General features: G+C 34.2%; 1 protein-coding gene across 1 annotated transcript in view; it reads right to left on the bottom strand.

Moving 5' to 3' along the window:
* Positions 1-516: 516 nt before the first annotated feature.
* Positions 517-13,789, bottom strand: part of LOC126299488 (glucoside xylosyltransferase 1) — a 153,356-nt gene continuing 140,083 nt past the window's right edge. The window contains exons 6-7 of the mRNA XM_049991426.1: positions 11,566-11,738; positions 517-8,284 (exon numbers count right to left, since the gene is read on the bottom strand). Of these exons, the coding sequence (XP_049847383.1) occupies positions 8,138-8,284; positions 11,566-11,738 (320 nt within the window). The 3' untranslated portion in view covers positions 517-8,137. The remainder of the gene's footprint in view (positions 8,285-11,565; positions 11,739-13,789) is intronic.

The raw sequence follows: 13,789 nt of genomic DNA, 5'->3' as shown, positions 1-13,789 counted from the left end.
CACTTTTAACATTCAGTAATGAAAATGCAAGACCTGTAACAGCACATGAAGAACCATCAGGTGCAAAGAATCATCGACACTTTACAAGATGCAGTCATTAACAAGCATGAGTTTCTGCCACCAATCACAAAAAAGATGCGCGCACAAACACACACACACACACAACTTAATCTAAATATCACAATATTGTCCAATAATACATTATTCTTAACAACAAAAATGATTAATGACTAGGATAAATGAAAGTATCATTATGCCTGATTGGGCTGACATTTCACAAACATTATGAGACGAAGCTGAAAACTTTAATACAAGTTCTGATACATAATTTTTCAAACTGCATGACACAGTCAATTCAACATCATAAAAGAGCCTGAAATTAATAATTACAACTGCAAAGTTATATATATATATATATATATATATATATATATATATATATATATATATATATATATATATATATATATATACAAAGATTAATTTATTAAAAAAGCATATAAAATGCACAAAAAATTTTTGTATTGTGCTAATTTATCTTTTATTTGAAATATATTACCTTTGACATTCCTTGAAACAGAGTATGTTACAGACAGATACATCAACATGTACAAATAGCAAACAGATTTGTGCTTCAACAATCTCTTCATCAATACACAGACAAAGTTTTGTATGATATTCACTAAAATGTAATTTGTTGCTTCAAGTTTCTCAGTCAGTAAAAACTGTGTTAGTGATCCCTGCATATATTTGATACGTAATATTTACTATACAGGTGTTTGGAAGAGCAAAAAGGAAGGCACAGTGAAAGGATTTTTTTTCTGAACACTAATAATTTAAGCAACTAATTCACATCTTTCATTGCTACACTTTTCAGAATAGATAGCACTGACTTCAGGCACAGACTGCTTTCAATTTGAAAGGTGTAATTGGTCAGACATTGAAATAGCATTTTCTGAAGTACTAAACGATTAGGAAAAAAGATTAAACGACTGACATAAACCAGTAACTTACTGATAGAGGGAAGAAAATGAACCATGTTATGAGTTGCACTGAACTGAAGACAGGCAATCAAAGTTTGAGTCACAATTTATCGAAGCATGAAGTACATGTCATCTTTCCAGAGCATTGAGAAAATAGTTTTTCATTAGGATGATTACTAGTGCTACAGATCTCACATTTTCTTGTCCTCTGATAATAGATACGAAATATTTATAAGCCACTTTCGACAAGCAGCTGTCGTGAATTTGGTGAGGATACAGACAAAAGTCTACACAGTTGAGAGGCCATGGTGATTAACAATGTGACAGTTATGAGTGTAGTAATTTCCAATATAGATGTAGTTAATTCCAGAATAGGGCACAGTATCCCTTATCTTCCCCTATACATGTGAAAGGGCTTTTATATATACTTAACAGCAAAAAAACTGGCCAGGATAAATCACAGCCAGAGTTAAAATCTTGTACAGCATTGAAAGAAATGAGATGAAATATAACAGTTTTCCGATTTACATTTAACATATGTGGCAAAAAATTTCCTTGGAATTATTATAAACCTTATCAAGTAAACGGAATACAATGTTATTTTCTAGAAATAACTGAATAAATAGAAGTAGGTGCATGGGAGGGCTCTGCAAGTGAACGACCCATGCCTAGACACTTACCTACTATAAAAATTTAAGCATATCCCTCAGTTTTTAGAACATACACTAACTTCCCATTGCAGGTCTTATGATATAATTAAATGTCACATGTTGTGGCCTCTTGAGCATTCAAAATATTCAAAGGCAGTGACCACTTTTCGTTTCTTTTCAAATTAAACAAATTATTATACGAAGAAAATAAAAAAAAGATTTATCTGAGGCAGTAATTAAAATCTGTTATTAAAAGCCAACCTGTCATATGAACCACTAAGTTATGAAGACACTCACTTCACCTGCAATAAGAATCTGTCTGTACAGTCATAAATTTGTTTGATGTAATTATGAATATGCACACACAATATCCGTACTAAATGCTTATCTAAAGGAAAGGCTTGAAATCCCAATAACACGCCAGAAAATTTTAAAAACAGCTGTGCTGAAACAATTGAATTGAATACAGAGTTAAGTAGAATAATATTGTCTGAAGGTTGTGCTCAGTGCTACTACATAGCCAAAACATCCAAAATAATTGACCATTGCTACTGTTGTGTTCTGCTATTTCTGTCTTAGTTCATATTCTGGAAGCATCAACTCACCAACAGGTTATATGCGTGATTGCAAACTTGTTGCAAATTATTATTTCACAAAATCACTTTACTTCAAATTTGTATCTACACTGCGACACATTCCTTGTCCAGTGGCAGCAATCATTGCAAGTAAATATAAAATCACACAAATTCTACTATAATAATAGAGCAGACTCCAATTTGCACAGACCACATGAAAATAGAAAAATACCTACTCTTTTACTAAATAGTTTATATTTTGGGCTGTGGCTTAATTTGATACAGATGAGATCAACAGAGGTATCTGCAGTAGAAGATTTATTGAAGAATAGTTATGAATGACACACTTCCAAATTTACCATTACTAACAATACTGAAAACATAGTTGGTGTTTTAAAATAAAAACTGTAGATAATACCTCAAAGGTAGTCATTGCATCTTTAATTGCTGGAAACAGCAATATGTCTGCTGTAGAAAGACAGCATTTTATCACATAAGAAATAAGTGATCTAGTTTCATTACTTAGCAAAGAATACAGTCAAAATCATGTTATATGGGTCATCTTCATATATAACACCAGAACACAGGTCTACTGCTACACCACACATCAGATGACATCACTGGTAGTAACAGTCCTGTATTTTAGTGTTACATTTGAGGATGGCCCAATATGGTCGAAGCCACTCATAACAGTTACTAAAACTTCATCTAGGCAGCTTTTTTCATTATCAGTTTCTGCTACAGTTGTGGAAAAAAGTATATCAAGGAGAAAGTATGCAAAGGTGAAGGATGTAGTTAATATTTCAGAATGTTAGGTAAAAAAAAGTTACATATAACTGAAAATTCATCCCTTCCAATAGAAAAGCTGTATTAGTCAATGAAGCCAGAGCTTACATGGAGTAAGTTATGTGCTAGTCACATGAGTCAGTGGGTGTAATAAACGGTGCACGAAGGCCTGACAAGGCGTTAGATCAGGTACAAAGTTGCTCAACATAAAGTAAGAGAATTGTAGACTAAAGCCTTTGTGAATGAACTGGTTAATGGATTTTGAACTCTGATAGTACTAGCTCAGATGAGATGAGAATTTATCACATATGACTGCAGCTACGAGTGGTCAGTGGTGAAACTTCAAGAACTTCAGATTCTGAATGTTCACAATTTTTAATGAGAATTTTAAAAATGCTTTTGATTCCATGAAGTTATCTTGGTAAGCCACATGTTTTGTAATTCTCTTAATAACAGTCTATAATTCTGGTTCTGACAGTCATTTCCAAAAAGTCAACTATAGGCTAACTCACTACTTTTCACTGCTTAAAAGTTGGGAACTGATGTTGCACAGCATCTTCTCATTTGGTTTAGTATTCACTATAGTATCAAATCCTTCATAGTATCTTAAAGTGATGACCTGCAAATATATTTGTTTGCTCTTATTTTTAACTGCCAGATGAATTTCAAAATGCAAACTACAATCACAGTTCAATGTCTTATGTATGTCATTAGAGCCCATTAGGAAGAAAATAGGAGCAGGAATGGGCAAGATCAGTTTAAGAAAGCTTACTTTTTCCCCATTTTCATTTTTGTGTCTACCAGAAACAGTTTAAAAATCCATGAAAAACTAGAATGTTCAACCAGAAAAATGCTTGAAGACCTGAACAATTTAGAAAGGGATTCACTTTTAAACTGATTAGCTGAACTGAAGTTCATTATGCAGTTATAGCAGGCCATAAATTAAAACGCTCCATAGGAGAAAGATTGCCAAACTATAGGACAGCACTTTGTTATTAATCTCCTAATTATATTTTGTTATTTGAGTTTTACAGTATTCTGCTAATTTCACGCAATATTTCAGGTGAATATAAATACTTTTAAGTATGTTTTTTTTCAAAAAATGAGCCAGTGCCTGGATATTGATCACTATGTAAATACTTTGTTTCCATTAACCATCAGGTACATTATTTATGAGCAGTGCACTAATATGTGCTTATATTAATGACCAAGAAACTATTACTAGTATTGCTATTACTAATACTACTATGACTATTTGACGGTGTCCATGGTGGTGATCAATACAATCTAATATCTACGGGAAAAACCTGCAATTTTTGGTTTTTACATGCATCTAAGTTTAAAACTTTTCAAAATATTTTCTTTAACAACTCTCTCTTAAAAATATGGTGCTCTGTAAACAAACAAACACACACAAACACACACACACACACACACACACACACACACACACACACACACACACACACACACTTTTTCTGAAACAAATCTTCTCTTCAGTTATTCACTATGCAGTTTTACGACGTTTTTGAAGCAGGTTTTAATTGTGTATCGACTGAGACTTCAAGTTAAGCATCTGATTGTGTGTCAAATTGACATGGGGTCATTAGAATTCAATGGGTTAGTTCATAGCAATAATTATTACAATCACTGGCACATTAACTGTGCACAGTTATAAGGGCCTTCTATTGAGTATTTTTGAGATTCAAGATTCATATTATAATGCTCATCTAAAAGGCCTCAAAGTCTTAGGTCCACCACACCATCAGATTTGCAAGAAGTAACACACAAGATGAACAGAAATTGTGAAACAATATCTGGAGACCTCACATAACCAAATGCTCATTATGTCACACCGTCACAGACATGATGTACAGACAGAACCTGTTAGTTTACTAATACCGTCTTCAGACATTGCATAATGGTAGAGTTGGCAGATGAACATGGAGAGATGGAATTAACAAAGACAACACACAGCAGCAGCCATCATCAATGGGCACTGATAGCCACACACAAACGTTTGACGCAAGTCTGTGGTCTTGGGGTTAAGAATTCACATTTCTGGAAGCTAATGAGACCTTATTTCTGTGATTATGTACAAATTATGCACAGGTTTCTGACTGACAACTTAAGTCAACAGTTGTTCTCAAATATGGTAATAATTTTCATGATTGTAATGAAATTCAGATTTCCTCTCCATTCATAGCCAACTGGTAAATGTGGAAAACCCCACCCACACAACTACAATTTTTAATTTAAAGGCAATGAATCATGAATGTTAGACTGGGTCCACATTTGGTGTTAGTTCAAGACACAATTTTGGCATTTCTCTCTCTCTCTCTCTCTCTCTCTCTCTCTCTCTCTCTCTCTCTCTCTCACACACACACACACACACACACACACACACACACACACACACACACACACACTAAGAGAGAGAGAGAGAGAGAGAGAGAGAGAGAGAGAGAGAGAGAGAGAGAGAGAGAGAGAGAGAGAGAGATATATATATATATATATATTTAGCTGAGGTACTGGAAATGTTTCCTATTACTACTTATGTCAGGTGATCTGTGCCTTATTTCATTTTCAAACCAAAATAATTCAACTGATGTCCAGGGACTATTTCTCTGAGCAAGATCTACGACCATCAATGCCACATCATTCAGCATATTACCCTATTTTCAATGACATAAATCTCTCTTACATCTATATTGCCATTTCAGAAAGGCCAAAATATTTTTCTGTAGTATGTTTACACAAAAATTCATTTTATCACAGAAATTAACATACAGGAAAGTGGACGTAACTACAACATGTTGAGAAAAAAGTAATATTGATGATATTAATGACAATAATATGGCACTGTGACATTTGCTACATCAAGTGATAACTTAATAATAATTGAGAAATGGCATGGTTTATTCATCTCATTGTATGTTTGATGGGGCAATACAATATGTATAATTTTGTCCATTGAATATCTTAGCTTCCAAATACTGTACCTCAGTATTGAAGCAGTCTGTTACTATTATAGGAATTTATTGACTGAAAATGTAGGAACCTAACTATTATACATTTTGTTCTTTTAAGGTATATCTGAGAGCCCATAAATGGTATTATTTTATTTTTTCTGTAAGACATGTCCAAGCATAATCACTGTCTGAATAGACAATGTGAGAATGGAAGTGGAGCAAATTTAAGATGGAAAACGCTAATTTTATGCATCACATGGCAAAGTCATGACAAGCCTTTAAAAAAAGTGCTATCATTGGTTAGGACACATGGAAGTGAGTTAGAGTGGGGAGCAGGTGGAGGAAACATTTGGGCTTGACAATTCTTTCGTAATAGTTCTAATACAGTGATTATTTCTAGACACTGTAGAATTTCCAATAATTTTCCATCTTCATGGCTATCAGTTATTATAGTCACAAAACAACATATTATCATTCAATACACAGATTTTTTTAAAAATGTAGTGCAGCTTTCTTGTCTTATTCGATTACACGGTTTGGTACTTTTAAAATGCTCAGTTTCTAATTGAAACTGGAATTTTTGAGAAGCAAAGTAAAAAAACTTATTATGGTAGAATGCTCCACTGATGAATGATCATTAGGGATCAATCACAAGCTGTGGTTACAAAGGATGGAAACAGAACTCATCTTGGCACTGGCCTTAAATGATTTAAGGAGAGTGTTGACAACTTAAATTTGGGTGACCTGACACTCTCGTGCACCATATCATACAATGAACATGAATTAACCAATAAAAATAAAGACTTGACTTATATCCAGAAGGGAAACTGAAAACACAAGAGCAACGAGTAATGCTATATCTGCATATTATAACTAACACCTGTTACTACAGTACCTTTAACATAATCAATCAACTCTTGCAAAAATACTTTCCTAACAAACAAATGCAACTGAAGAAAATTGCTGCCCACCTCTCCCCCGGACAACAACCATGACTGCATGACTGCAATATTAATGAAATAGATACTGTGCATTAAACTATGATGAATGCCAATGGCAAATTTCAACTTTATCTTGTCACTTTTACAACAGAATAACTGAATTTGCAACCACAAAATACAGCTTATAAATTTAAAATTTAAAGTAATCCAATACTCTATTCAGTGTGTTCTATTCATTGCTCACATTTTTGTTTTAAGTCATACAAACTCTAATCTTTTTACAACAATATTTTGCAGCAAGTTACAAAATTTATCATCTGGTGTCTTCTTAGAAGCACAGTAGATTTAACTAGTCTTTACAAAATGCTGGAGAAATATTCCAATTGTACAACACAATTAGTTCTGAACACATTTTTTTCCTTGTTAACCTTATAGGAACTAAGAAATTTTGGATTAGGCACATCATTAAGTCCTATCACACACCATATAACCAGCTAGAAATCTTTATAAAACTGCTAAATACTGCTGTAAATTGTAATCAACTTCACAAGGAGGAGTAGCAGAGAAAATGTGCACCTCCTACAGGGTTACCTTCTACTCAAGGCATGACAAATGCAAAATAGTAACAAGTTGAGATTCTCATTACTGCAATAACATGCAACTTGTCTGACGAATCATTATCAGTAGCATCGCTGTGAACTAAATGTGTGATTTGAAAATGGAGGAGAAGTCATGTTTTGAGAGCTGAAAGTACAGTCTACAGGGTTCAGTATAGCATCTCAAAACTCTCTCTTGCAATAGCACTGTATAGCATGTGTATTAGTATGTAATTTTTTGGTGTTAGTTGTTTTACAGCTATACATTATTTATGCTAGTTTTTCATCTGGTGTCCTTGTTTTGAAACAGAATTCATTTACATCCCTCCCCCACCTTCAACACACACATTTTCATGCCAACAAAATCTAGCACCATCATTGGTCAATGGTTGTCAGACAAGTTATGACTATCCACAGTCCTCTGTCACCAATGGTTAATTTTCTGTCATAATTTTTGCACATTTACAATCACATAAAAATATAAAGTATACACGAAAAGACATTAATATAATATTGCAACTAAAGGAACTTCATCAACTGACAGAATCAAACATCTGTTCAGAAAAGAGGTAACAATTCTAGATTAAAAACATAAAATTAGTTTTAAATGTTTCATCTAGATAATCATCGTCTGTTATCTTAAATCAATTTTCTGAAAATATCTCTGCAGAGATTTTGTGAATATGTGTTTCACTTTACCACAGTTTGATGATGACGCTAGTTCCAAGTAGTTCTTAATGGGTAAATAAAGATTTGTGTGAGGATCTGTCCCCAGCTGATACTGAAAAATAAAAATACAGAAATATCAGTGTGTCTGTCTAATTTTTTCATGATCTTGACTAAGCTTCATCTCATTCAAACAGCTGTAATGAAACCTGCATTTTGGTTGTCTATTAAAATGTGTGGTACTCCTTTCAAACTATTAATCTTAATCATATAGATAAAGTATACACAAACTCGAAAATTGTAAAATAAAATTTGCACACACACAAATAAGTTTCAAAAGTAACTTATACTATCAGTGAAAGCTGAAATCTAATCACTATGAAAGTAATAAAATAGTTCATGGTGCCTAAGTTTTTACAATCACAAGCTTCCTCATAGATAATCTTAGTGAAACAATGTGCCAGAAGGTTATGGTGAGACATAAAGGCAATATGAAGAGAAGAAGAGCAAGTTCAGTGTTGGACACTGTTCCATGCAAAACACAGTAAGCAACACAATTTGACAAAATGGTGACCGTACAAATCTGGGAAAGCTTTTTAACCATGACTGGGTAGCATTAAATTTTTGGATTCGTTTTGAGAAGCGGTTTCGAAATATTGATAATTCAACTTCCTGTCCAGACACCAAGTTTTTTCCAAAAAAGTTAAAAAAAGCTTTTATCAAACTCAACAAGAATGTTTAGATGAGTGGTAGCTATGAGGCGCACTCTACTACTCATGACTTTATTGGACATCTCATTTGTACAAAGAAAGAGAAGTGAGGTGATTGCCAAGAATTTTTAGAGTTATCTTGGGGCATTCCAAAGAACAGGAGATTGTTTTGCATGCCAGGAGCTGTAACTCGTATAAGATAGATGACAAAGGCAGTTTTCACATCCACGATCATGTTTGGTTTTAAGAGGAATATGCATTTTTCTTGCTTGAAAGTACGTTCAAATCTGACTTCTGTCACTATAAGCAATTCAAGTCCCCTTGAAATAATTCCATATTAACTGGTCATCTTGAATCTTTATTTGAAATCAATAACACTGCTGCAAAAATTTTTTCAGCCATCTGTACTTAATTCCTGAAACTGACTCTATCCTTATTTTATGATTTTGTTTGAATAGTAGTTAAGGCAAACATGATGAAAGTTTTGATGCAAGCAGACAGAGATGAAGAAGAGGAAGAAGAAAAATCAGTGTGATAAATTGTGCATGAAAGCTATTTTCATTCCCTTACAAACATGAGTCCTAATTTTTGTAACTCTTAGTATGAAAAAATTTCTTCAGATAACATATCGACAGTAAATTCCTCGACAAAGTTCCTATGACACACATGGACAATCCTGGTTACAATACAAAAATTGAAAAATTCCAGAAATGTTAGTTGTGTGTAGCACAACACATCAAACCTATCATGGAACATAATCACAAGTAAAGAAACTGAGGAACAACTTATTTTGCAGATCATTGCTGGTGAGTATAAAAACACTCAATGGCTACTAAATCCTTTCTTATGACAAAATTATGTCCAAATTCTATTCCCTTACATCATATTTTGATTCAACATAAGATAGTCATTTTACTGAATTTGTGTGCATTATTAGAAGAAAAAAATTCTTAAAATTTCAACACTTTTCAGGAAATTCTGTAAAATATTTTTTGGGAACTTTGATTTCCAATCATGATTTTAACAAGTGCATTGTGTGTCCCCCACAAATTTCTCTTTGAGTAAAAAAAGAAATTGTGGAGATGGAAGGAATTTACAACTTTTGAACAGTTATATGTAGGACTAGACTATTTTCAAACTTCTAGGCATTTCTTACCGAGTACATATTTTGTGCTGTTTTCTGTTGTTGAATGGAAAATATTAAGGTGTAAGACCCCAGCAACATTTTACTTTTTGGCAAATTACCTGTACCTATGGACCATTCCGGTATGCAGTCTCTTATCAACAAACTTGGTCACTGGGTTGTGTTACGGGACCACTTTTTCAGAAATGGTCGCATAGCATAAGTAAAATAATAATGAAAGATCCATTTAATCAGAATATTTAATCAATGCCAAGTAATATGATACGTAACGGTCCAAGTGATGGTCAGTAACTGATTAATGTAACATTACTCATCATTTAAACTTTGATTCTGATTTGCATGCCTCATATAAATCATAGTATTTTGAAAGAACATTTAAGTTGTTGCAGAAGCACCCAGGCTGCCAGGGTAGTAAAGTAAAGTAGGCTGCCATCCTTGGAGTAGTTTTCGCAGAAGGATGCACCAAGAGAGGCACAAATCAGTGGTTCACAGGCCACTGGACAGCCTTTTGTAATGTCACCCTGGGGCATCTGTAGTATGTTAGACAATCACAGATAAGATACCCCATGGTGGCAGCAGTCAGCAGCCAGCACCCGCAGAATCAAAATGTATAGATTAAAGTAAGTGTAAAAATTATGTAATGAAAGGCCTGAATTCTGGACCTCATGTTTAAACTTCCCATTAGACCATAACCACTTACAGCACAGGACTACACGAGTGGAAAAATGGCTCTACTTCTACAAACTGTTACAGCCTTCAGAGTTGGCAGTTTGTACATATTGCTGGACTTAGCATTCTGAGGGTGGGTAAATTTACTATCACATTATGTGGCTGACTAAGTTAATTACTGCAATGGCCGGTAAATGACCAGGTTTTTCTATCTTCAAGACTGTGCTATAAAATAGCATTTGGTTGGTTGCGTGTCTGTCTGTCTACCTTGTGTACCTTCTTTTAGAAGACTCATCGGGAAACAACACAAACACACGCGCACGCGCGCGCGCGCACACACACGCGCACGCACACACACGCGCACGCGCGCGCGCGGCGCTGCGCGCGCACACACACACACACACACACACACACACACACCTATTTTTTCACAATATTTGTTTTTGTTTAGTTTTATGTCATCTTTTTTGAAAGTGTCTTTGCTTAAAAGCTAAGAACTATATTACTTTAGTTAAAATTTGCAGCATTTTTTAGTGTGGGGCAACATCTTAATTTCTGCTTTACCTTACTGTTGCCGCTGTCAAGCTCAAAATTTAACTTAATAATATGTTGCACTATCTGGGCATTTATTGCACTCTTCATAATGTTATAGAAAATCACCGCTTCCACCTTGTACAACAGCAGCTATTGACAAACATTTACTGATCACCTACCTACATGAAAATTCCAATTTAAATTTGATTTACCTTTGTCATTACACATTGGCGGCTTGGTTGATTCAGATTTACACTTTGTTTTGTTGTTTTTGTCATTTCACTATTACTCCATATTTCTGAATACTTGGTTTTATTGTTATACATATTTGGAACTTACTTCTTCCATTGCAGTATAGAGTGCATGGAAAGGTGGTTGTTTCTCAGAGTGAAAGCTCCCTCGACTTCCATGCAGTACAGCAACACCTTCCTTATCAGCACTATGGCACACACTCATGTACATACAGTGATCTGGACGATAATTATACCGACATGGGTATACATACAGTTTATCTGGAAAATACATATGCAAAGTGATAATTAACAATAAGAAGATAAATAATTTTAGTAAAATATACAAAAAATCTTTTAGATACTGTTGTGAATTTCACATATTTTTATATACATGTGCAGCAACAAAAGATAAAAATACAACTCAGAAAGACCACACAGAAATTTTTTGGCAAATTGTGTCACATACCTTAGATCATATTTCACTGAAAAACACAGTAATACTACTTGTAGATTTTAAAGCACAATTTGGCAAATAACAAGCACAAATCACTAGCAGGAAAACTCCATGCACATATGGAAAAAGACCAACATCTGTGCCGACCCCATAACATAATACTTACATCTACATTCTTTCAAGAACTTCCTAGAAAACTTACTACACAGGTATCACCCAAATATTAAATAACAAAATGACGCCAGCTGGTATTTTCTGTGCCTTATTTAAGCCATTTGACTGTGTGAACCACAATATCATCCTAGAGAAACTGAGGTTTTATGGAAACGATGATAAAGCCAACCAATGGATAATATCATACCTAATTAAAAGAATGCAAGACATTTTACGTAGTTGTTCAAGCAATGTAATCTGGGGAGTAATTACATATGGAATTTCCTGAGGCTCAGCCTTTGGTCTACCATTGTTCCTCGTGTATGTAGACTATCTTCCATTTGACATACAACAAGCAGAATTAGTTCCTTTTGTGGATGACACTGTTGGTGTAATCAATCCAAGCATATGTACAGCAACAGAAGATACGGCAAACAAAGTGCTTAAAAATTTCACTGACTGGTTTTTTGCAGTCTCACTCTCAGTTTTAAAAAGAGCACCATACTCAGTTCTGCACATCTAGAAGTACTACACCAGTGGCAAGAGTAACACACAGTGAGGATATAATAAACAGAGTGGAATCTTCCAAATTTTTAGGTGTCCATGCTGATGAGGATGTAACCTGAAAAAAGTATGTTTTAGAACTCCTAAAACAATGTAGTTCAGCCATATTTGTGCTTAGGAGCATTGAAAATATTGGGGTAAGACAGATCAACAAGTTGACATATTTTGCAAACTTTCATTCAATAATGTCATATGGAATAATGAAAGAATGTCTTCATTGCTTAACAACATGCTATAAGACTAATATGTGGTGTTCAGCCGCGACCATCTTGCAGACATCTGTTTAAGGAGTTGGACATTTGACTACTGCTCACTGTATGTTTACTCCCTCACCAAGTTCGTCGTAAATAATCCCTCGCAGTTCGCAGTGGACAATGATGTACATAACTACAACACCAGAAGGAAAAATGCCATTCATTACTTCACACTAATGTTGTCTTCAGCACAAAAGCGGTGCACAATGTCACAACTAAAATATTTGACCACTTACCCAAAGATATAAAACGTCTGACTACAGCAAAGTAAAATTTGGAAACAAAACCAAAAAAGCTTCTCCTTGACAATTCCTATTCTGTAGAAGAATTTCTACCATTGTAATGTATAAAAGGAAGTGAGTAGGAATTACTAACATCTGTAGATTTAATAATAATAATAATAATAATAATAATAATAATAATAATAATAATAAAGATCCCAATACCACAACAGGTAAATGCAGACTTTGCAAACAACAAATAGAAACAGTAGATCACATCACAAGCGGATGTACAATACTAGCAAATACAGAATACCCCAGAAGACATGACAGTGCAGCGAAAATAATACATCAACAGCTTGCCTTACAACATAAACTGATAAACAACACGTTCCCACATACAAGTATGCACCACAAAATGTACTGGAGAATGATGAATACAAATTATACTGGAACAGAACCATCATAACAGATAAAACAATACCACATAACAAACCTGACATCATACTCACCAATAAAAAGAAGAAATTAACACAACTAATCGAAATATCCATACCCAATACAACAAATATACAAAAGAAAACAGGAGAAAAAATTGAAAAATACATCCAACTGGCTGAAGAAGTCAAGGACATGTGGCATCAGGATAAAGTTGACATTATACCAATTATACGATCAACTACA

The sequence above is a fragment of the Schistocerca gregaria genome, chromosome X (assembly GCF_023897955.1).
Source record: "Schistocerca gregaria isolate iqSchGreg1 chromosome X, iqSchGreg1.2, whole genome shotgun sequence".
Lineage (NCBI taxonomy): Eukaryota > Metazoa > Arthropoda > Insecta > Orthoptera > Acrididae > Schistocerca > Schistocerca gregaria.
This window is presented reverse-complemented; position numbering and strand designations above follow the sequence as displayed.